Consider the following 26,395-nt stretch of genomic DNA (forward strand, 5'->3'; position numbering starts at 1 on the left):
ACATGCAGTTGCGGTGCCGATCAGCTGATCGGCCGGCGCGATCTAGGAAGCCGAGTACCCTCTGCAGCTTATTCGGCAAGTGCTACAGCTTGGGAACCCGAACAAATTCGCTCAACTCTACTTATCACTTGGGAGATCTCTTTGTGTATTCTGTTTTTTGCACTCTAATATATATTGGGGTAAGTTATGGAAAATAATTGGCAATGGAAATTTAGATGGTTAGAAAAGGCAGGGTAAATATAGAAAAGAAAGAAGTCCATTTTAGCAGTGTAACCTCCGTCATTGTTGTTCTGTGGATTTCATTAATATGATTCGGGGTTGCTACAGTTCCTCACACCCCTGTTGCCATGCGAGCTTCAGCTACATAACACATCGGATTTCTATTATTCTGAGAACTAATTAACATGTAAGAACTCGGTCTATGTTCAGGGAAGGAAATGTTCTTGACTGTAGTATATTGCTCTGCAGAGGTGAGAAATGTCATTAGCTGCTATAGACAGAAGTAATAAATGAATTTCTGGTTTATTTCGGAAATCATATTTTGCAAGAAAGTGGGGTAAACTTTGGCAAGAAAAATGAAACTAAATCTGGATGTATATGGTAGAGTAAATGTGGCTTGCTGATTAATCCCCAGCAATTTTTCTTGCAGATTGTTCGCACAAGCTCCGTACACTTTTTACGGGTGTGTTAGTAAGTAGGCTTACAAAAAGTTACAATATGACGGAAAATGGAAGTTTTGGAAAAGTTTTCCAAAGTTTCTTAAAGTTATGAACAGCAAACCTTGTATACAGATAGGATAAAACAAGCTTTGTAACTCAGCCAAGGTACTTGTTTATTATTATTCCACTGGATAGTGAAGAGCTGGAACATTTCTACCTCGGAGACTCTACCGATCGGCAGACCTCAAGACTTTAGCCAGGAGAGAGCAGGACGCGCCTGTGCCTGGTTGCTTTATTCTGGTCAATGACACCGACAAAGACAGCTGAGCACAGCGCTTGGTTTTCTTCTGGTATTTTTAGTGTCACAAGCTTAAAATGAAGAGTGAGGGTGCAGGCCGGCTGTATCATTCAGAACGTCCTGGCAGTGAACCAGGGAGAACCAGTGGAGAACGTGCGTAACAGGTTCCCATCTTGGCTATTAGTTGAAGCCATAATGGTGGGATGTACACTTACAGTGGGGCAAAAAAGTATTTAGTCAGTCAGCAATAGTGCAAGTTCCACCACTTAAAAAGATGAGAGGCGTCTGTAATTTACATCATAGGTAGACCTCAACTATGGTAGACAAACTGAGAAAAAAAAATCCAGAAAATCACATTGTCTGTTTTTTTTAACATTTTATTTGCATATTATGGTGGAAAATAAGTATTTGGTCAGAAACAAACAATCAAGATTTCAGGCTCTCACAGACCTGTAACTTCTTCTTTAAGAGTCTCCTCTTTCCTCCACTCATTACCTGTAGTAATGGCACCTGTTTAAACTTGTTATCAGTATAAAAAGACACCTGTGCACACCCTCAAACAGTCTGACTCCAAACTCCACTATGGTGAAGACCAAAGAGCTGTCAAAGGACACCAGAAACAAAATTGTAGCCCTGCACCAGGCTGGGAAGACTGAATCTGCAATAGCCAACCAGCTTGGAGTGAAGAAATCAACAGTGGGAGCAATAATTAGAAAATGGAAGACATACAAGACCACTGATAATCTCCCTCGATCTGGGGCTCCACGCAAAATCCCACCCCGTGGGGTCAGAATGATCACAAGAACGGTGAGCAAAAATCCCAGAACCACGCGGGGGGACCTAGTGAATGAACTGCAGAGAGCTGGGACCAATGTAACAAGGCCTACCATAAGTAACACACTACGCCACCATGGACTCAGATCCTGCAGTGCCAGACATGTCCCACTGCTTAAGCCAGTACATGTCCGGGCCCATCTGAAGTTTGCTAGAGAGCATTTGGATGATCCAGAGGAGTTTTGGGAGAATGTCCTATGGTCTGATGAAACCAAACTGGAACTGTTTGGTAGAAACACAACTTGTCGTGTTTGGAGGAAAAAGAATACTGAGTTGCATCCATCAAACACCATACCTACTGTAAAGCATGGTGGTGGAAACATCATGCTTTGGGGCTGTTTCTCTGCAAAGGGGCCAGGACGACTGATCCGGGTACATGAAAGAATGAATGGGGCCATGTATCGTGAGATTTTGAGTGCAAACCTCCTTCCATCAGCAAGGGCATTGAAGATGAAACGTGGCTGGGTCTTTCAACATGGCAATGATCCAAAGCACACCGCCAGGGCAACGAAGGAGTGGCTTCGTAAGAAGCATTTCAAGGTCCTGGAGTGGTCTAGCCAGTCTCCAGATCTCAACCCTATAGAAAACCTTTGGAGGGAGTTGAAAGTCCGTGTTGCCAAGCGAAAAGCCAAAAACATCACTGCTCTAGAGGAGATCTGCATGGAGGAATGGGCCAACATACCAACAACAGTGTGTGGCAACCTTGTGAAGACTTACAGAAAACGTTTGACCTCTGTCATTGCCAACAAAGGATATATTACAAAGTATCGAGATGAAATTTTGTTTCTGACCAAATACTTATTTTCCACCATAATATGCAAATAAAATGTTAAAAAAACAGACAATGTGATTTTCTGGATTTTTTTTTCTCAGTTTGTCTACCATAGTTGAGGTCTACCTATGATGTAAATTACAGACGCCTCCCATCTTTTTAAGTGGTGGAACTTGCACTATTGCTGACTGACTAAATACTTTTTTGCCCCACTGTATTTAGCAACTATTACCCATAGGGCTCGTGCATATGACCTTAATAATTGGCTTTGTTATCTATGATGGATAGTATTCGACCCCATGATATTCTATAGCGCCATGCACATGTCTGATTTTTTTCCTTAGACCAAGTAAAAAATTGAAGCATGCACGATTTGTCTCCAATAATCAAATGAAAATCACCCATTTATGTTTATAGGTTCGCGTAAAACATCGGATTGTACTCAGATGACAACCGAGTGCGATCCGATTTTCACAGACTCCCTGAATCTGAAAGATTTTCTTTTCTAATTCTCCACATCCGAGAAAATCGGATCACACCCTGATCAGAGTCTGAGCAGTGTGTAATCATCATAATTCGACCAATTTTCTTGGATGAGAGAAAATCAGTTGTGTGACTCTAGCCTTAGAGTGTAAACAGGTGACAACTTGTTTAGGCTGGCATATTCCTATAAGACCATGCCGTCTGTCAAGAGAAAGAGGACAGGATCAAGTTGGATTTCACCATGAATGTAGATCAACACCCCAGCAATCCTTCTGGTCTCTGTTTTCAGGTGGCCAAAACATGACTACTATAAGCAATCAGTGGCATAATTTATGTGCGACGCCAATACCATGGCTGCTCAGCAATGGGAACCGTGATGCCAATAGTAAGGCATGTGACCACTGTGGCCACCGATTGGTTGCAGGCGTCATATAAACCACCAATGCGTCATTGGAAATGAGTGTAAACATAGTTTTAAGATTTTCAACTTTTTTTTATTTTGCAAATAGATTTTTTTTTGTGGAGCTGCATTTACAGCTTATAGAACAATGGAGACAATGGAAGACAGCATAGAATCATAGACTGGTAAAGTTGGAAAGGACTCCCTGCTCAATGCAGGATTCACTAAACCATCTCAGACAGATGTCTGTCCAGCCTCTGCTCGAAGACTTCCATTGAAGCAGAACTCACCACCTCTCATGGCAGCCTGTTACACTCATTGATCACTCTCACTGTCAAAAAGTTTTTCTCTAATATCTAACCTGTATCTTCTCCCTTTCAGTTTCATTCCATTGCTTCTCATGTTTCCATGTGCAAATGTGAATAAGGATGATCCCACTACACTGTGACAGCCCTTCAGATATTTGTAGACAGCTATTAAGTTTCCTCTTAGCCTTCTTTTTTGCAAGCTAAATATTCCCAGATCCTTTAATGGTTCCTTGTAGGACATACTTTGCAGTCCGCTCACCATCCTGGTAGCTCTTCTCTGAACTTGCTACAGTTTTTCAATGTCTATTATAAAATGTGGTGCCCAGAACTGAACACAGTATTCCAGATGAGGCCTGATCAAAGAGGAGTAAAGGGAGATAATTACTTCTCTATGACTTCTCTAGACCCTATGGTTCTCGTAATACATCCTAGAACTGTTTGATTTATTTGCTGGTGCATCACACTAATGACTCATGTGCAGTCTGTGATCTATTAATATATCCAAGTCTTTTTCACACGTGCTGTTGATTAGTTCTCTTCCTCCCATTCTACAGATATAATTTTCATTTTTCTTGCCCAGATGTAGAATCTTGCATTTCTCCCTGCTAAATACCATTCTATTAGTCACTGTTCAAGCTTTTCTAGATCCTTCTGAATCCTTTCTTGGGTCTTCTCTAGTGTTAGCTATCCTTTCTAGCTTTGCGTCGTCTGCAAATTTGATTAGTTTACCTTCAGTTCCCTTATGAATCATTGTTAAGTTCTAACTGATATAGATATGTACCAAATATCCCCTTCTAATAAATATAGGTGCCATTTTACTCTCACAACCGACCAAAAATAATGTTAAAAGTCCAAAATATGAACCAATCATCCAAATTGACATTTGCACTTGTCACTTAAGGCCCCGTCACACATAGCGACGCTGCAGCGATACCGATAACGATCCGGATCGCTGCAGCGTCGCTGTTTGGTCGCTGGAGAGCTGTCACACAGACAGCTCTCCAGCGACCAACGATCCCGAGGTCCCCGGTAACCAGGGTAAACATCGGGTAACTAAGCGCAGGGCCGCGCTTAGTAACCCGATGTTTACCCTGGTTACCATCGTTAAAGTAAAAAAAACAAACGCTACATACTTACCTACCGCTGTCTGTCCTCGGCGCTCTGCTTCTCTGGTCTGGCTGTGAGCACAGCAGCCGGAAAGCAGAGCGGTGACGTCACCGCTCTGCTTTCCGGCTGACCGGCGCTCACAGCCAGAGCAGAGAAGCAGAGCGCCGAGGACAGACAGCGGTAGGTAAGTATGTAGCGTTTGTTTTTTTTACTTTAACGATGGTAACCAGGGTAAACATCGGGTTACTAAGCGCGGCCCTGCGCTTAGTTACCCGATGTTTACCCTGGTTACCAGCGAAGACATCGCTGAATCGGCGTCACACACGCCGATTCAGCGATGTCATCGGGACCTCAACGATCAAAAAATGGCCCAGGCCATTCCGACACGACCAGCGATCTCACAGCAGGGGCCTGATCGCTGGTACGTGTCACACATAGCGAGATCGCTACTGAGATCGCTGTTGTGTCACAAAACTTGTGACTCAGCAGCGATCTCGCTAGCGATCTCGCTATGTGTGACGGGGCCTTTATTCACCCACGACTGTGAATAGACTTTACAAGCAGATCCACAAGTCAGATTCATATCGATGGAATATTTGCACAACTTTACTACTTTCACACAAAAGGCTTTCTGAGACTCTTAACAGCAGAGAGTGGGAACAAAAATTCACTATTGTTCTCTTGTGTGGTCAAAGTGTGAAAACTTGATTTGTGAATGACGCCTTTTGTGTTCAGTGCTGAAAGCAAAATGCTTGCAAATTGAATGAAGGACAGTTGATTGCACATTTCTCCTGGCAGAATCTAGTAGTGGTGCCAAACTGGTGCAAAAAGAAAAACAAACTCATATATGCAAGTTATCTATTCTTTGGACCTTAGAATAACGCTTTAAATCAAACATCCTTGATTTCAATCACTCACCTTCCGGAAATCCATCCCATATTTCCAAGTAATCATATCGACATGGGCGCCCAACATGAGAATTAGTGTCTGCTTCCAATTCAAAGCTTTCAAATTCCATTAAGATCTCTGACATTTTTGGTGCAAAAATAATATATGTACATTGGGCATTATTGGGGTATTTCTCTGGATATTTTGGAGACTTGATAACTCCATTTGCTGATGTGAAGTTCTGGGAGCATTCCGGACCTGAAGAAAAAATATACATCATTAAAAAAAAACCAACATTCTCATCACTGAAAAAATTCCAAGATTTCATTTCATAGTTCTACAGGTCTCAGAGCTAATTGCAAGCAACAAGGGCTCTGTAGAAACATATCTCAGCAACTGTGCTAGTCAAATATGAATTTTCATTTGTACGTAGCAATTTAAGCAGAAGGATTGTGACAAATATTAAGTCATGTGGGAACAATAAAAATCCAAGTTGTAAAAATTTTGACATATCCCCCGAGATATAATTATAGGCCCGTGAATCTTAAATCTTTAAAGCTACAGGTTGACAGCCATTTATTTCTGAATTACAAAGAAATCTCCGCACAAAGTGGGCGCGATGTGAAATTTGCAGAGGGAGCTTTTTTTTTCCATCTATGTTCTTGCAACATAGATCCTAACATTGCCAGATGTGACCTCTGCCTTTAAAAAAAGTTAATGTGAAAAGTAATTCTTGGTTGTAGCCAGGGTGAGTGAGTGTTTCTGAGAGATGTTGACACAGGTGGGGCAGTAAAGTATTCTGTATAGGTCGCTGGCTTGATAAACTGTGTGGTCATATGCGGTGTGGCCCATAGTCTCTGGACACCACTGTTCACATGCAAAGCGTTAGCAAACTGGCTGTATTAGCCATGGTCAAATAAGCTTTTCCTACATGAAACAGATAGGACAAATAATACATAAATTATCCAAACATCCTTGAATTGGGAATAATTTGCCGTTCAGTTGTAAGACATATATTTGGTGTGAAAAGTTCTCGAAAGTTTCTCCACTTCCAAGATTCCATGACTCATTAAGTTTATGGATAGTTCATCCTGCCACTTTGCTTTTTTCAAATAAATTAATTCAAGTTTAAAAGATATTTTCTATATCATTAAGATATATAAGTTTTTGTTCCTATCAGTTGTGTGGATTTCCATAAAAAAAACTATTGCAAGATGGCAAACTCTGGTAAACTCATCAGTAACGTTTTTATTATACTGGAAACTATACCACTGCTTTTTTATTTTTAGAGGTGCTGGTTAAATCTCTGAACCTCGACTTCCGGAATGATGCCAAAACTGGTGAATGAGTAAGGAGATCTTCATAACCCTTCTTCCAGAACTGGGGGTGCCATGAACCACCACCAAGATGAAGTGAGAAGATTAGACTTAAGGTACCTTCACACATAACGATATTGTTAACGATATCGTTGCTATTTGTGACGTAGCAACGATATCGTTAATGAAATCGTTATGTGTGACAGCGACCAACGATCAGGCCCCTGCTGGGAGATCGTTGGTCGCTGAATAAAGTCCAGAACTTTATTTCGTCGCTGGACTCCTGCTGACATCGCTGGATCGGCGTGTGTGACACCGATCCAGCGATGTCTTCACTGGTAACCAGGGTAAACATCGGGTAACTAAGCGCAGGGCCGCGCTTAGTAAGCCGATGTTTACCCTGGTTACCATGCTAAAAGTAAAAAACAAACAAACACTAGATACTTACCTAACGCTGTCTGTCCTCCAGCGCTGTGCTCTGCACTCCTCCTGTACTGGCTGTGAGCCGGAAAGCAGAGCGGTGACGTCACCGCTCTGCTTTCCGGCTCACAGCCAGTACAGGAGGAGAGCAGAGAAGCAGAGCGCAGCGCTGGAGGACAGACAGCGATAGGTAAGTATCTAGTGTTTGTTTTTTTTTACTTTTAGCATGGTAACCAGGGTAAACATCGGGTTACTAAGCGCGGCCCTGCGCTTAGTTACCCGATATTTACCCTTGTTACCGGCATCGTTGGTCGCTGGAGAGCGGTCTGTGTGACAGCTCTCCAGCGACCAAACAGCGACGCTGCAGCGATCCGGATCGTTGTCGGTATCGCTGCAGCGTCGCTTAATGTGAAGTGGCCTTTACTTGGATAGTGTGAAACCTAAGCTCAAATTGTGTTGTCTAAAGAGAACCTGCTGGCTTATCTCCTCTTCCCACAATCGTATACAAGATTTCTCTCGCGCATCACCCCTACTCTGGAACCCTCTACCACAACACATCAGACTCTCACCTACCATCGAAACCTTCAAAAAGAACCTGAAGACCCACCTCTTCCAACAAGCCTACAACCTGCAGTAACCACCGATCGACCAAACCGCTGCATGACCAGCTCTGCCCTCACCTACTGTATTCCCACCCATCCCTTGTAGATTGTGAGCCTTCGCGGGCAGGGTCCTCTCTCCTCCTGTACCAGTTATGACTTGTATTGTTTAAGATTATTGTACTTGTTTTTATTATGTATACCCCTCCTCACATGTAAAGCGCCATGGAATAAATAGCGCTATAACAATAAATAATGATAATAATAAAAGGCATGACCATAATGGTCCCTGCTGTCACTGCTTTGTGACAGACCTTCCTCCTGTTTGAAATTATACGCTTTGTCGTGGGAGGCGCTTGTGTAGATTAATGCCTGAGTGGTAGCAAATAAAATGGCGCCGGTGGTGGCGCATGCACATATTGAGATCTCGGATCAATTACATCCTTTAGAAATCTAATTGAGCCGAGATCTAAACGCGCACATGAACTGTTACCGGGGTCATTTTATAAAGACACCAGGACATTATTTTGTGCAAGTGCCGCAACCAGCGCCATATTTTTGAAAACCACCAAGAAATCAATGATGGTGCCGCTGAAAAATATCAGACAGGAGGCAGGTCACTCACAGAGCAACAGGCAGCAGAGGGGTCGGGGCAGGAGCTGAAGGCCCTACCTACAATCCAACCTCTGGGCGTCTAAAGCTAAATACCACATAACTTTAAGTGTGGATAAAAAAACAACCACAAAATGGAGTTCTTCAATAAAGATATCAATTTAATCTATCTAACAGCACCATTATGGCCATGCCTTTACTTTACCTTGCTAAATCATGCTAACAGGTTCTCTTTAATTCCTATTTTCATAGATGATCCTTTCCCTCTTATGATCACTCTGTATTTCAGGCATACCTAGAAATACTTATTATAGTGAGTGCTTACTAATAGTGGATGTACACCTTTAATAATTGTTGGCTGAATGAGCCCCAACTGTTATGATCTGGTGGTTTAGGAGCAACATGGAACGAGCTCTGAAGGAAGTGGTATCTGTACTGACCGCAGTCCCTAAGCTCAACACAACACTAGAAGTAGCCGTGGGATGCTCCTAACACTCCCTAGGCACCTCGTCACAGCCTGAGAACTAACTACCCCTAAAGATAGAAACAGGAAAACTATCTTGCCTCAGAGAAAATCCCCAAAGGATAGATAGCCCCCCACAAGTAATGACTGTGAGTGGAGAGGGAAAAGACATACACAGAATGAAACTAGGATGAGCATAGGAGGCCAGTCTAGCTAGATAGATAGGACAGGATGGAATACTGTGCGGTCAGTATAAAACACTACAAAAAATCCACATAGAGTTTACAAAAATCTCCACACCTGACTAAAGGTGTGGAGGGTAAATCTGCTTCCCAGAGCTTCCAGCATCACAGAATTAATTCATACTGACAAGCTGGACAAACATAGAAAGCACAGAACGGATAAGTCCACAACCTGTGGACAGAAAAGAGCAAGCAAGGACTTAGCTTTGCAGAACTGGTCAGGATAACAGGGAAATCCAAAGAGATGTGAATCCAACCAGGAACCATAGACAAGTGGCACAAGCTGAAGGAAAGAGCCAGGCTAAATAGCCGAGCAGAAAAGACAATCAGTGGAAGCAGCTGCTGACAGCTAAATCCAAGGAGCAGCCATTCCACTTAAAACCACCGGAGGGAGCCCAAGAGCAGAACTCACAAAAGTGCCACTTACAACCACCGGAGGGAGCCCAAGAGCGGAATTCACAACACCCAACCCATCAATATGCATGAATGCTCGGTTCAGCCAAGCATCCAAGGACTTTCGGTGGAAAGTGGGGAGTAAGCCATGGCCATTCACCTCTGGCGGCGTCTTATTTGCCATAAGAACAAAAGATTAGGCATATTAATATTCAACATGCTTTATCCCTTGTTCTTCTGACATCATCTGTTGGGGGAGAGTTGGATATCCCCCATATATATAATAGTCTGCCTGTCCTCCCAAAATCAGCAGTTTACTGACTTTGCTTTATGTGTCATCTAGTTCATGCTGCGAGATCCCCGGGCAGCTGGAATCAGAGTCCAGCTCCTGCATTCTAAACATCTCTGTTTTCCTTTGAAACACTACAGCATTTCATTAAAAAAAAAGTTGAACGTGCAGATGAAACTATTTGATGGGTCCAAGAGGTGTGGGACAACTGTTTTCTCCCTGCACGCTCAGCTAAACTGATAGGTCTCTCCCTACTGACTACATTCACATGATAATATTCTCCATCCTATGCTGTCCATGAAACAAACTGACTGCACCAATGTTATTCAACTGGGCTATTCAGATGACATTTTTTTTACATGGACTGCATGTCCACATCAAAGAAACGCAGCATGCACTAGTCTCGGAAGAGACTCGCCTATTGAAGTCTATGGGTGCGCAAAAGAAATCAGATTCCTTATGGACGAATAGTACAGCAGCGGATTTTTATGGATACATTGCAATTATTTAACATCTGAAACTGCATTTATTCTTGTAAATTTTAAGAACTGCTGATATATGAAATACAGATGTCACACAGATGAACAGTCTATATCTTCTGTATGAAACAATTTTTTTATAATCTCATGTGAAGCTAGCCTATGTGTGTTGTGGTGTAGTGACCCCTGTTACAGGTAGGGGGCGCTGTATGGGCTTCCCGGAGTGCGCATGGAGGCATATTGAGGCCATAGGAATGCATGGCAATCGCAGATATAACTGTGGTGGTGATGAGTCAAAGTCCGGCATTATTGTGAATGGCCGGTATGTGTGTCCTAGAGGAAGACACTCTGCATTGTCAGCCCGAAGTAAGGATGTTCTGGGACCTGTAGTCCTACAAGTAAATTGTGTTGTTTAACTAGGGAGGCTTGCAGGGCTAGTTCTGAGAGATGGGAGGGTCAAACTAGCCACACACACTCCTATCTAGGGGAGTGGTTACAACCATATAATGTGACTGAGGTCTGGCCACATGGTCTCTGAGTGTGGACCTGAATGGTCTGTGCTGGAAGGTCCTGAAGAGCCCATGTGTTGGGAGTGTCGACTCTCTGAACAGCACATGGCGGGGCTCTGGACCTGGCACATGCCAGTGTGTGGCGTGGTCTGATAACTGTGGGTAATACTGACCGGGGTCAGTGAGAACATCTGAAGGATACCTCTGTGGAGGAGAGGTATCCGAGAACCTGTGCGGCACCAACAGGTAATGGAAAGGGATCAGTGTTATGCTGACCGGGGTCAGAGGAGAGAGACATTGTGTATAGGGCACCTCTGAGGCCAAGAGTGTCCAGGAACCTGTGAAGGTCGCCAACAGGTAACAGACGAGGTCCATGTTTCATGCTGACCGGGGTCAGACGGTGCAGATGGTGTTCAAGCTGTTATCAAGTTTCTGAGGATGTGGTTTATAGTGTTGTGAAATAAACCTAAGAGACTGTGTTTTGTAAGAAAACCGTGCCTGTATGCATTATTCCCGTGCCAAGCGAGTGTCCCCCAAGACACGAAGTAGGGGAAACGCTACAGTGTATGGAGACAGAGACCTGTCAGTCTAGTTGAGTAGGCGTCAAGAAGTCAGTGGGGATCTACCTCTTGGACTAGTCACTTTGTCCTCAGACAAACTTAGACTACTGTTTCTCAGAAATGCTTCTGCAGTTCAGACTAATGCTTAAATGTTGTAATGCCGGAGTCGATCACTGGTTCATACTAGTTCGGGTACTATGAAGCACCTGGTATGGGCAGCAGGGTGGCTCAGTGGTTAGCACTGCTGTTTTGCAGCACTGGGGTCATGGATTCGAAGACCACCAAGGACAACATCTGCAAGGAGTTTGTGTATTCTCTCCGAGCTTGCGTTGGTTTCCTTCCACTTTCCTGATAGGGAATGTAGATTGTGAGCCCCAATGAAGACAATGATGATACTGTATGTAAAACGCTGTGGAATATGACGGCACTATATATGCAAAGCATAATAATAACTGGTAAGCTTCCTTTAACAATATATACCCCCAAGCTAATAATTGAAGGGTGCAAACTAATTAAAAAGGAACATTCAGAGCAATTTCAGAATCAATTCGAGCAAGAAATCATTGTGAGATTCCACATCACCCCTTCCGTTAAAGTGAATGCATTATATATAGAGATGTTCCAGGATAATTGACAAATCACATGTTTATTTTAGGGACTTCGCCTTCCTTAGTTCATTTCACGACACAAACAATCCCAAATCCTTTAATTTCCCTGTAATATTTCCTAGAATCCTATTCTATATTGGAAGTGACTGCAGCGTATGCCCCTACTGAAGATGACTTATATAGAATGGGATATTTCTCCAAGCATGACCATTTCATCTCCTGAACCCTGAGAAAGGTGCTCGGTGATTGACATATTCTTCTGCTTGTAGATCTCATTCCAGATGGCTGTGTTAATAAATGTAGACTAGGTTATGAGACGAAAGTAAGGAACTGATTATTGGGTTGTAGCAACTGGATTAGAATACTTTATGCCAGTCAGCAGGCTTTGGTGCAATAACAAATGCAATCAACACAACATAGATATAAAAGCGAGAAATAAAAGTGAGATTGTGAGGACCTGGGGAAGATTCAATTGATTTAGATGGTCCTGAGACAGGTATCATTATAGCACATGCTGCGGCTGTGAGTAGCTACCTTGATTTAATGAAGCTTTATATTCCTCCGTTATATTTTTGTGCACAGCGAAATGTCACTTTCTTCCACGCATCAAGTCAAATTACTTGTTTAGATGCACATCAAGACACAGCAGGTTTTTGATTATCCAATAGTGTCAGAACGAGTCCCCACGTTACCCTCTAAATCAAGCGATATTGCATTTTATAAGCCATTTTGCAGCAGTTCCAAATGCAAACAAGTCCTGACCGAATGATCTACTTGTTCACATGGAAAGATGTTTTCTCTCTTTTAATATCGTCATTGTGTCTGTAGCGTAAAATAATCACATAGGAACTAAGTACTATGTAAAACTTGGCTACACCCAATAGGTTTTTTTCAAATGTGGTCATCATATTTGTAAATGTTACAAACATATAGAACATGCTACCCAATTTTCATCTACAACTACTAAACAATCTTATAAAATCAATTACTTTTAATAATTGCAACACTACAGACATTATATACAGTACCTACTTACTCACCTGTCCTGTAATATTCAGTATGTTGGCTGCACTACCAATCTTTTAAAGATTAGAATCAGATGTCACCTTATAGTTGAGCAAATTTTCAATATTCGGTCCCGATTACGATCGCCGGTGAATATTGTATTTGCAATATTCGCCGAACATCATTGGAGTCAATGGGGGCAGAAATGAACGAATATGTTGGGAAAACGATTGTCAAACATAAATTCGGCACAAATAGGGTACCAATATGGCACGTATATGGCAAATTCAGATTCGGCAACCGATTCCGAACATATTCGCTCAACTCTAGTCACCTGTTTGATGCTGCAAATAAATACATTTTTAAATACTCAGCGGCCACAAAACACTTCTCGATATACCACGATAGAGTCGCAGGCATAGAGTTTCTAAACCTTTGAGAGGTGGTGACTGCCAAGGAAACTTCTTAATCGGCTGTTCCAGACAGGAAGCAGTATATAAGGTCAATAGGTAGGTAATTTTGGGATGCAATGACTAAAGACCTTAGGGTCTGAAATGCATTTGCCATTGTGAACTATATTCCCTGGGATTGTGACTATTATGCTGTTTGTGACAGGTTTTTAAGATTTTTCAAGAACAATCGTTTTATGGTAATCCCGGAGCTGGACTTTTTCTACTTTGGATTCATCTTTCTGCTCCGCTGATTTGTCCGGGCTTTGGATTCCTCCCTTCTCTTGGGTGAGCTGACTCATTTTTCCTGTAAGTACTACATAAGGTACATGGAGCAAAATAACTTTGTAACAGGTCTACCTTTACAAGTGGCATGTGACGGCCACAGACAATTAGTGGCAATATGCTCTACCTAGGGGGTATAATCACTTAGCGGAGAGTTAGGATGTCAGCGGTATGGCACTTAACCACTGTGGCTATTGACTGATTGCTGCAGTCACATGTTGGCCACTTGTAAGCACATAACGGGAGTGCTTTTGGCAGGGCCGCCATCAGGGCATTACAGCCGTGACTGGCGTATGGGGCCCGGTGAGCAGAGGGGGCCCGCATCGGGCCCCCTCTTACCTGCTCACCGGGCCCCTACCGGCAGCCGCAGGCTGAACCGGGCACTTAGCGGCAGCCGGCGCTACAGCTGTTTAACAATATTGACGTGCGGGCCCAGGGCAGTAAAGCTGGACACAGGGGGGCAGAAAGCTGGACACAGGGGGGGGGGGCAGAAAGCTGGACACAGGGGGGGGCAGAAAGCTGGACACAGAGGGGGCAGTAAAGCTGGACCCAGGGGGGGGCAGAAAGCTAGACACAGGGGGGCAGTAAAGCTGGACACAGAGGGGGCGGTAAGGCTGGACACGGGGGGGCAGTAAAGCTGGACACAGGGGGGGCAGAAAGCTGGACACAGGGGGGGCAGAAAGCTGCTGGACACGGGGGGGCAAAAAGCTGGACACAGGGGGGGGGCAGAAAGCTGGACACAGGGGGGGCAGAAAGCTGGACACAGGGGGGGCAGAAAGCTGGACACAGGGGGGGGGGGCAGAAAGCTGGACACGGGGGGGGGGCAGAAAGCTGGACATGGGGGGACAGAATGCTGGACACGGGGGGTGGGCAGAAAGCTGGACAGAGATGGGGCAGAGTGCTGGACAGAGATAGGGCAGAGTGCTGGACAGAGATGGGGCAGAGTGCTGGACAGAGATGGGGCAGAGTGCTGGACAGAGATGGAGCAGAGTGCTGGACAGAGATGGGGCAGAGTGCTGGACAGAGATGGGGCAGAGTGCTGGACAGAGATGGGGCAGAGTGCTGGACAGAGATGGGGCAGAGTGCTGGACAGAGGTGGGGAAGAGTGCTGGACAGAGATGGGGCAGAGTGCTGGACAGAGATGGGGCAGAGTGCTGGACACTGATGGGGCAGAGTGCTCAACACAGATGGGGCAGAGTACTGAACACAGATGGGGCAGAGTGCTGGACACAGATGGGGCAGGATTGGAAACAGATGGGGCAGAATGGAGACAGATGGGGCAAGATTGGAGACAGATGGGGCAGGATGGATGCGATGGAGACAGATGGGGCAGGATGGGGAGATCATATGGGGCAGAATGGATACTCATGAGGGCAGGATGGGAGAACATATGGCTGGAGCCTGGAATGAGACACACGGGGGCTAGGATGGTGAATATTACCATAGGGGCTAATTAAGGGATATTATTATTGCAGTGATGTATTTATTTTATTTTTTGAGTATACTGTTTTAAATGGGGGGGCGGTCCTGTTACTGTGTAGAGTGATACTATGTTGCCTTCTTCATGTGGTGTAATGTAGAAGTTGGGAAAATTAAGTAATGTGTTCTACAAGCGGAACTCGAGATAACTGTTTTATTTCCTGCAGAGACGAGTCCTGGCTGGATGAAGTGATGGCGGTCTGTGCTGGATGAAAGATGAAGGACTTCACCTAGAGACGTCACTGGTGAGTCAGTGTTACCTATACACTGACACTATACACTGTATACTATATACAGAGGTCCTGTGTACAATGTCACCAGTGATCACTGTATTACCTATACATTATATACAGAGCTCCTGTGTGTAATGTCACCGGTGATCACTGTATTACCTGTACACAGACACTGCTTACTAATTACAGATCTCCTGTGCATAATGGCACTGATGGTGATAGTATTGTGTTTTTTTTTTTATTACTGATCAGTATTGTAGTATTCAGTCATTTGTGGTTATATGCGGTCTGGTCATGGTGTAGCGGTATTTGTTCCTTGTATTTTATATTATTCGATCACTGTGGTGGTAATATGTCATCTGGTCCATAGTGCTGTGGTATTTGTTCCTTGTATGTAGTATTATAGGTCATTTTAAAAATTGAAAAATAAATAAAAAGATACCTAAATTGTATTGCATATTTTAACAAATATTTAATAGGTTACAGCAGAGTAGGGCCCGGCCAAAAGTGTCTACCGTGTTATCGTGGCGGCTTAAAAAATCTTTTGGCCAAAACAAAAGCTGCTGGCTATATGTGTGATCTGGTGATGGGAACTGTCAATGTGTGATAGGTGAGAAGTGGAGATTTTCCAAGAGAGAGCGGTGGGACTGTGGACAGTTCGTGAAGTGGAGCCTGGAGGCGGGGCTGGGGTGGAGCCTGGGCGGAGTTTCAAGGAGGCCCCGAAAATTTTGCCAGTATGGGGCCTCGAAATTTCTAGTGGCAGCCCTGGCTTTTGGGTTGTCAGTGCTAGGTCGTTGGTGCAAAGAAGATGTAAGAGTGTTTCTTTTTTTTTCTCTTTATACCATTTGCTGCTGATTTTTTAAGTACCGGTAGTTGGATCATCCCGTGAACTGTGACGGCTGCTGAAGTTCGTTTTCTTTTAAGAGGTCACGTGGTATTTTTTATTGCCGATCACCACGCACCTCATTATCACCAAGGAGGCACAGATCTTAGACATAATAGATAACTCAATTCCAGAGGCAAATGGGGAGGTGAATTACATTAACAAATTATGTAATATTAAACCTTTGTAAAAGAAATCATGCTGTTTTCTCTCTACAGGAACCTTCAGCTGAAGGAGAAATAGACTACAGGACTCTCAATATCAACGTGAAGTTGAACTGAACAGCTGTGCAAACAATACCCTAGACTGGAAAGACATGGTGGGATGCACACTTGGCTTATCATGGGGTGTGGGCGTGTTGAATAGAAAGGAAACTGATGATCCTATAATGTAAGAGCAGAACCTCAAGAAATTAGTTAGTAAAAACTTTTTAGCATTATTCTTCTAATCTCACCACTCGAATGACCACAAAATAAGGTCAGGGTCCACATGTTAGGAATGGTGTAACATTTTCACCGGCCTTTTACAGCAATATGTTGTTATATAGAGTTATCTAAATGTAGATTCAATGGCATTTAATGGCATTGTAACATCTGGGGCACATGTTTGACTAAGGTAACATGTCTCTTGAAGCCTGGGACAACAACATTCAGCTTTGTCTGTACCCCTCCACTAGTGCCACATGGCTCACAGTCTACTTTTTTTTAAAGTGAATTTGTCAGTAGGCTCAACCCACCTAAGGCCTCTTTCACACTTTCGTTTTTTATAATCAGTCACAATCTGTCAAAATGTTGAAAAGATGGATCCTGTGCAGATTGTAAAAATCGGATTCACTCGATCCATTTTTTGACGGATCCATCGAGGCAGTTGTTAGGCTATGTGCACACGTTGTGTATGCGTCTTCACCGCGTTTTTTCATTCGCTTTCATACACAACACAACCCATGTTAAAAATAATTTAAAAAATAAAAAATCGTGATATTCTTACCTTCCCGCGTCCCCCGCAGCCTTCCTGATGCTTGCGATGTTCCCGACAGCTCTCGTTCCCAGTGATGCCTTGAGAGACAATGACCTGTGATGACATAGTGGTCTCGTGAGACCGCTACGTCATCGGATCATTTCGCGATTTTCCAACGTACACAACGTTTCTATGTGCGTTGTCTCTGCCCAACGGACAGCAATTTTACGACGGATCCAGTGTACGATGGATGAAATGGAAGGCCATCCATCAAAATCCGTCGCTAATACAAATCTATGAAAAAAAACAGATCCAGTAGAAACATTTGCTGGATCCGTTTTTTTTCACAAAACGACGGATTTTGACAGAAACAAAAAAGAAGTGTGAAAGAGGCCTAAGCTGTCTACATGGGCAAGTAAGTCATATGACGCTGAATAAAATGATACCTTGATATCTGCAATCTGATGTCTTATTCCTGAGAAATCCATGTTTTTCTTAATATGTAAGTGAGCTGTTAAGATCTATGGGCCGGACATAGGTCTTCCTGAGAATCTGACTCCGGAGCTTATTGTAAATGAAAGGGAGAGTTACCAGTGTGAGACATGTAGGAAAGCACACTATCAGTCATTACATGTCTCACACTGGTAACTCCCCCTTCCATTTATAGTAAGCACTGAAGGAAGATTCTCAGGGAGATCTATGTTCCGCCCATTCTTCTTAACAGCTCATTTGCATATTAAGGAAGGTGAGGATTTCTCTGGAATAAGACAGCATATCCCAGATATCAAGATGTCATTTTATGCAACTTTCTATGACCTAAATGCCCGCATAAATGACTTAGGAGAGTTGATCCTATGGACAGCTTCCCTTTTAAGGCAAAATTTAAAGTGTTGTCCAAATATGCAGTACTCTCCCACCTGGTGCACTGAATGATGGATGGTACACTTGCTAACGCAATTATCCAGTACCCAGAGAGTATGGTTCACACGTCCCATTTATTAAATTGGATTCAAGCCAATTAATTTCCAATAATTGCATAATACTGCCCTGAATAAACTAGCAATCCCCACACCCAATGTCAAATTTCCCTGAAGAGTATGCCTGGACACCCCTTTAAGCAGCAACATGTCAAGAAATTAGTGGTGGATTGTCCCAGTTTGTAGAAATACTGCCTACTTATGCTTTGACACTACAATCAGCTTGGTTCTTGTCAACGTAATGTAGAAAAAAGTATCTTTGGTAGTTAATAAGAAGCTCTGGTCAATTTACCCAATAAACTGCTTCCATGGTCCCAAAAGTACAAGGAACAATAAGAGGGGATAAGATTGACTTTGGAACTGACCTGCTTTAAAGATCTCATAACGAATTGAGAATCCAGCTCCATGTGTTTCATAGTCTGATACGAATCTGATGAATAGGGAAGGTCCAGTAGATACCACAGCCGATGGTGCGATTTTTCCACAATATTTGCCCAAAAGAAGACCATCTGCATTCTCCCCGCTGTAGACTTCTACGTAATCGTATCTAATGAAAGGAAGCAAATGGTTAATGTTAGTCATGTAGTTCTTCATCTATATTTGAGACATTATGAATGTATGAAAGCACATACCCCCATGCAATATAATAAAGCACCAGTACTATAATTGGCACATAGTCGGGGACCCTATTTTCCTTTGGACCAAGGACCTTAAAATAATATGATGACGCTATAGAAAAAGTATATTAAATACTAGTCAGGGTAGAGCAGTCAAATAGCAAAATGAAGCCCACAGTTCTTTTCGTATTAACTTTTTAGATCCACTTTAAAATCCATTTATAAAACTATAGATAGTGTCAAAGTCTTGGTAAAATATAAACGTCAAAATGACAATGAAAAGTATTATCTGTTATCATCAAAGAAACCTTTGAAACTTGTGGAACATTTGTAGTTTTAAAAAACGTGACGAGGCTGGAGACAAGCCGTTAAAGGGCTTTCATATCTAGATAAATACAGTACCATCATCATTCTGGTTGAGATGTAAAAACATATTTATCTCATAGATTTGGAATGCAAAGCTGGCTACAAAGCTGTGAGGGTGCCGGTCCTGCTCGTGTTTGATGATGAATTAGTTGCATGACTTTCTGGGCCGCTTGGATCACGATATCATCGCAAGTATAAAAACATTATGTCATCTCAAAGAAACCATTGGAAAATTCATTTTAAAAACAACAAAGAGTGTAAAATGTAATTGGTATCACATTATATTTCAGACATTGAACTGACTTTGATTAAGAGTGCTGAAAAGACAGTTCGACTCGCCAGGAAACTTAAGTTTCCCAAGGAAACCCATGGAGCCATGGGTCTAAAATAAAAAAAGAAATCTACGTACATGTTATGATTTGTAGAACATGCTGGACTAGATTATAGAGGGGGCAGAAAATGCAAGTGACCTCCACTGCTTAGGAGCATCCTTTTGCCCCAAGACATAGAAGAACTTCAACACAATAAAATATCTGGAAGAATATATATTACTTTTGATTGCATGATACCTTATGTTCGTAAAATGGTGTCAAGAAAAAGCCTAGAGACCATGTGTGGATTTTTTTTGCCATACAAGTAGCCACTGTAGGGATGTTTACCACTGTAGTCAAGTACTTTGGACGAAACATCTTCGTGTACCAACGTAAACAAGGACGTGTGTAATAAGTGAGAGACGGAGAACACTATTACAGAGGCAGTGGAATGGTATCAATTAGGATAGTTTTATATTGTCATATCTTTTCCTCAAACCCTTTATTTATCCAAAACAATATATGATAGTGTTAAAGAGAATCTGTCATCAGGTTTTTGCCATGTAATTTGAGAGCAGCAGGACGTAGAGGATGAGAGCTTTATTCCAGTGATGTGTCACTTACTGGGCTGTGTCTTATTGTTTCAGTACAATCAGTTTATTATCAGTAGGAAATAATCACTGTAGGACAACTGCCCTTGTGCCTCCCAGTCCAATCCTGCCCCCACAACTGATTATCAGCTGTCACTATACAATGTACACAGAAAGTTGTGATACATGTGAGGTCATACAACAACTGCGCTCTGCTAGAACTTCAGCAGAGAACTCTGTGACTTTATCATAACTGTTACCTGCACCCAGTAAACAGAGGGATACATCACTGGGATCAGGATCCCTACATCATGCTGCTGTCAGATTACATAGCAAAATCCTGCTGACGTATTACTTTTAATGAACAATAGTAAAAACAGACCTTTTTTCGCACAGGGGTCTCTGTTAACCCTGTTTTCTTTTCTTGGCCATAGAGCTGCAAAGAAGCAGTGCTAGCAGTAGGGACATTGCGTCCTACTCCTTAAGCTGGCCTTACAAGCTAGATAGCTAGCTCTCCTCACCTCTCCATACACCGAAATGCTCGTTTCAGCTGAGTGCTCTTATGTTCTCTTTGAGAAAGTCGCCGCCAGACTCATCTGGCAGTGGCCTATCTTCTAGACGAACAAAAGGATCATGTAGTGAAAATCCAATGGTCAAATCTTTCCTCGCCCGACAATATCAGTCTCGGGAGAGGCAGAAGGACCCAACACATTAGATGGTCTGCCGATTCTGCTGAAACCGTCGGGTGATTTTTATGTAATGTGTATGGTTTTTTTTTTTAGAACTGAATTCTCTTGGTCAGTTTTTACTCCATTTTGCTCAAAATTATCCGTCATAGAAAAATTTTAAAAATATATACTTGTGGGCACATTGTAAGATCATGACACATATCTACCTAGTAATTAGGACACACTATCTTATCCAATAGCGATAAATATTTCTGTACCTATCTAGTATGGCAAATTCCTTTGGGAGTACATTTTGGATGTACATTTTATAATCAAGAAACCACAAATAGTTTTTATGAAATTGGGTTTTGACATGAATAAAAAGTGAAAAAAAATTGAATCAATATCACATTTTTACAATAGGTAGGATGCCCAGTAATTCAAGTAAAAACTATAGATATTTATTGACAAAAAACTAAATGTGGCTATGAATGATATCCCGTAAGACCCACAAAGAAATTAAATTATAAGATCCATCCATTTCTTAAACAAGCGCAGAAATACAATTATCTGTTTGTGTTGGCAATACATTTTCTAACATATGTCTAATTTTTGGACACAGAATTCAGCAATAAGATCAATTTCTGACATGGTAATTATAAATTGGGTCTAGTGCTGCCTCTATGATGAACAAATATGAGATAACCCTGGATAATAAATTATTTTATCATGCGTAATGCTTCCTATAACAGCCTCGTATGCAGGTTTAAAGAGCACAAGACGAATGTTTGGTGGAGGTCCTTTGGGACCATTGCTGAGATGATATCACTGGTTAAAGTAGACAGGTAATGGGTCTTCCATGAAAAAAAATAGCATTACCTCATCAACTTAATTTGTATTCCAGTATTGCTGAGCATCAAAAAGAAAGAAAAATGACACTGATGGGGTCATGGGCATTAGCATATGTGGATTATTGAATTAACTGCACACAGCTCGATACATGCAGACCATCATGGTGGCTCTTGGGCTTTGTGCTACCTTAATATTCCATGTTCCGGGTAATTTGTAGAAAATTGGATGGAAGTTGAAACTATTCAGAAGTCAAGGATTAATGAGCATTCAGAATTTTTGGCTTTCTTTTTTTTCTCTTCCCGACTGATACGTACTGCACAAAGACACTGCATCCATTATTCCTCCATAAAGTAATGCTAGCAATAAAGCTGGAACGATTGCCTAGTTTAAAAAAAAAAAGTAACTTCCTGTAACTCGGTATGCTAAATGGCCAAGTTACAACTTTCCACAATCCCTTTGGCAATGTATTTGTGCATAAAGGATATAGAAATGATTTGCGTTTCATTTGTTTGGCCTCGGCTTATTAATTCCTTTTGTCGTCTCACATGTTGCTAAATTGTAAAAACAAAAAGAATGTCTTACAAAGTACGTCTGTCATTGATAAACCAGAATGGAAAACCTTAAAAGGCGTTTTATGTAATAATCTCATTTTATTTGGCCAAATAACGAACATAGCAGATTAACTGGCTCAGCCACCAGTCAGATTTATAGATTGGCAAAATGGAGAACTGCCCAAAAGCCCTGTTTTATAAGAGCCCTGGGAGCAGAAAATATTAAAATATTCCAGGATTATAGTAGTGTATGGTAATGTTAGGTTGGAATTGCAGTATTACCTTGGAACTGTATGGCGGCATTGTAGCACTATCTGCTGTTGCTCACTGTAGCTATGTTTTTAGGATTCAAGATGGCTTCCTTCAGACTATAAATTTGAATAGGATAAAGTGGATATTTAAGCAGAGTTTAATTTAAATCTAATCTAAGTATTTGTTAGTTTTTCCAGGGACTGAGGTATTACATACTTTTTTCCTTTGGTACTAAAATGTTATGTCTAAGAATCTATTCCTTCAAAAGTTGACCATTAAATGTGGAAAAATGTACCCCAATGCCAAATAAAACTATTGTATATCTCAGTGTTTTCCTAACTATTCTAAGTATTGGTACCATGTCCAAAAAAGCGTCAACCCCTTTCTGGCACCCGTAAGAGTTGTCATCCTGATTTCCCAATATAGAAGCCCATTCAAAAATTGAGCTCTTAACTGTTTTGTCTCGAAGACCCACCGAGGGATACAACTGTCTAAATTTGGCATCTCGTAAAAAAAAAAGTCTAATTGTCTATATTAAATAAAATTTGGAAATGGTTTTAGTGAATTTCACTTAGTTCTATTTCAAAATCCTTACTATTTTCCAATTCTTGGAATTAAAGACATCTAGAAACCAACTAAGTCTGATTTATGTTCTGCCCGTGTAGACATTTCCTCAACGAGAAGACAGCAGCCCCTAAATTATGTGTGTCATGCTTACAAACATGCCTACGCTAAAAACAAGAACTATATCCACCAGGGATGTTTTGTTCTGGCAAGCCTGTGGCAAGATCACTCCTGAATATTTCATTACTACACTAGATGTGTAAGGACTGTATATTGCTTTATATCTTGCCTTACAGTAAAAAAAAAAAGAAAAGACAATGTCCCCAACACTGGCAGCGAGCGACCCCCTTCAGGGCCAGAAACTGTCACTCGCTCACAGGAAAACAACTAACTGAAAGGTTCACCAAGGAATCCGTCCAAGAAAGTGTTCTTTACAAAATCTCTAACAGCTATTATTGGCGGCTTAATTGTCCTTTTATTTTTGCCTCTGCTGTTTTTGTGGAGTTTACTGGAGGGCACGAGCACTTGGGAAATGTAATACACAGCAATAATAGGAAACGAATCAGAAGAAAAGTCTATTCAACTGTCTTTGTTTAAATGCTTTATCTCCAAGGTAAAGAAAACCAGCCTTCATTATAAAATGTCATATTGATGAGAACCTTCAGGACACCTTTGATCATGAGACTTGAAAACTGGAAAATACAATTTATACTGCAAGTTCTACCTTTTTCCCACAGTGGGAGACACAGACAGAAGAGGGTCCTGATCCAAGAACAGTATATGGACCAATTGTAGCCCAATATCTCATGATAATGCACAATTCCACCTGCTTTGGAGGTAGAACTGTGCCCCCTTACCTCTTGGTGCTGGTGGGAGAAGCTGAATTATGGCCATTCCCCAACAGTGAAGTCAATCCATTTGATCTATTAATAATGTAATGTTTGTTAAGCTGGCAAGCATCCCTGATTTCAGATATAAGAGGAAAGAGGATCAGGCATGTTGGATCTCAACATGCTCCAATCTTTTATATGTTGGAAAAATAAGGCTAAGTTCAAATGTCCGTTTGGGAGGTCCATTTGTCTTATAGATTTTAGGAACAGACAAACATTTATGTGCTGCGAACACTATTGATAACTGATGCAAACGGAAGAAGGACCCCATTGATATTATGCAGTCTGTCTGGTCTCCATTTTAGATAATAAAAGGATCAATTTGGGCATTAATTTTGTTTGTCTGTTTGTAAAATGCAACAGACAAATGGAATTCACAAACGGACTTATGAATAGTGATGAGTGAGTGTGCTTGTTAGTCGAGTTTTCCGAGCATGCTAGGGTGTTCTCCGAGTATCTTGGGCGTGCTCGTAGATTATGTTTGAGTCCCCACCGCAGCTGCATGATTTGAGGCTGTTAGACAACCTGAACACATGCAGAGATTGCCTGTTTGTTAGGGAATCCCCACATATATTCAGGCTGTCTAGCAGCCGAAAATCATGCAGCTGCAGGGACACAAACATAATCTACGAGCACGCCCAAGATACTCGGAGAATACCTGAGCATGCTTGGAAAACTCGAGTAACGAGCACACTCGCTCATTGCTACTTAAGCCCCCGTCACACATAGCGAGATCGCTAGCGAGATCGCTGCTGAGTCACAAGTTTTGTGACGCAACAGCGACCTCAGTAGCGATCTCGCTATGTGTGACACGTAGCAGCGACCAGGCCCTTGCTGTGAGATCGCTGGTCGTGTCGGAATGGCCTGGACCATTTTTTGATCGTTGAGGTCCCGCTGGGTAGCACACATCGCTGTGTTTGACACCTTACCAACGACCTCGTTGACAGGACGTCCCATTGAATCGTCATGAAATAGCATCGTTGTACAGGTCGCTACAGGTCGCCGCATCGCTGCTGCGTCGTTGGGGAGATCTCACTGTTTGACATCTCACCAGCGACCACATAGCGACGCAGCAACGATCCCTGACAGGTCGTATCAGTGTCGGGATCGCTTAAGCGTCGCTATGTGTGACGGGGCTACTTATGAACACAGCCTGAAGGACCATTAGATTGATTGGCCAACAATTATCTCACCCAATTCCCCCATACACAGGAAAGCTTTGCTTGGACAAGAGCTAAAGTGAATTCTCTCTGGCTGTGAGATATCTCCCAGAGAAGAAAAAGATCAGTCATTGACATTTAACAGGTCGGAACCTTCTCTCCTTCAATATTGACTGTCCGGGGAGAGTCGACAGGTACATGAACACCTTAGACTGTCAGCCAAACCAGGTGCAAATCACCAACCTACTAATGTTTATGGACCCTACCGGCTCCGCCCGACAAATGATGATGTCTGTTCCAATTCTTTGAACAGCGAATAAGCCTCCTTAACTTGGCATGCCAAAGCCGGTATGTCACTCTCCTCTAGGAGAAACCTTCCTCTTTAGGCCTCAGTCCAGAGCCAAATCAGTTCTCATACTTTGCACTGACGATGAGTAAGACCCCAAAACACTGTGTCTGCAAATTGAGATTCTGATTTGGATTTTGTCCTAAATAGTGATGAGCGTGTATACTCTTTACTCGAGATTTCCCGAGCATGCTTGTGTGATCTCCGAGTATTTGGATGTGCTCGGAAATTTAGTTTCTTTCTTGGTAGCTGCATGATTTGCGACTGCTAGACAGGCTCAATACATGTGGGGATTTCTTAACAAACAGGCAATCCCCACATGTACTCAGGCTGTCTAGCAGTCGCAAATCATGCAGCTATGGAGAATGAAACCAAATCACCGAGCACATCCAAATGCTCTAAGACCACCCGAGCATGCTAGGGAAATCTCGAGTAACGAGTATACTCGTTCATCACTTGTCCTAAGACATATTTCAAGGCTTGTTAAATGGTCGATAGTCACTTGTAGGATCGCTGCTTCCAACAGGTGGTGCTATAGAGTTCAAGTCCTCTTCCTCTCTTAAGAGTCTGATCTTTTGCTCTTTAGAGAAATAATCTGGCGCCAGAGAAATCTGGCAAAGAGAACATAGAAATAATCGGTCGATCTGGATAGGGGAATCGGGAAAGATTGCTGTCTGCTGAACGATCATTCAGTCAACAGTTATTTTATCTATATGGGGGG

The 26,395-nt window shown here is 42.4% G+C and overlaps 1 protein-coding gene across 1 annotated transcript in view; it reads right to left on the minus strand.

Annotated features, from left to right (window-relative positions):
* Positions 1–26,395, minus strand: part of NRP1 (neuropilin 1) — a 190,590-nt gene that overhangs the window by 95,426 nt on the left and 68,769 nt on the right. The window contains 2 exon segments of the mRNA XM_069729671.1: positions 5,780–6,007; positions 18,873–19,054. Coding sequence (XP_069585772.1) covers positions 5,780–6,007; positions 18,873–19,054 — 410 coding nt within the window.

This window comes from Ranitomeya imitator, chromosome 6, assembly GCF_032444005.1.
Source record: "Ranitomeya imitator isolate aRanImi1 chromosome 6, aRanImi1.pri, whole genome shotgun sequence".
NCBI classification, from domain to species: Eukaryota; Metazoa; Chordata; class Amphibia; order Anura; family Dendrobatidae; genus Ranitomeya; species Ranitomeya imitator.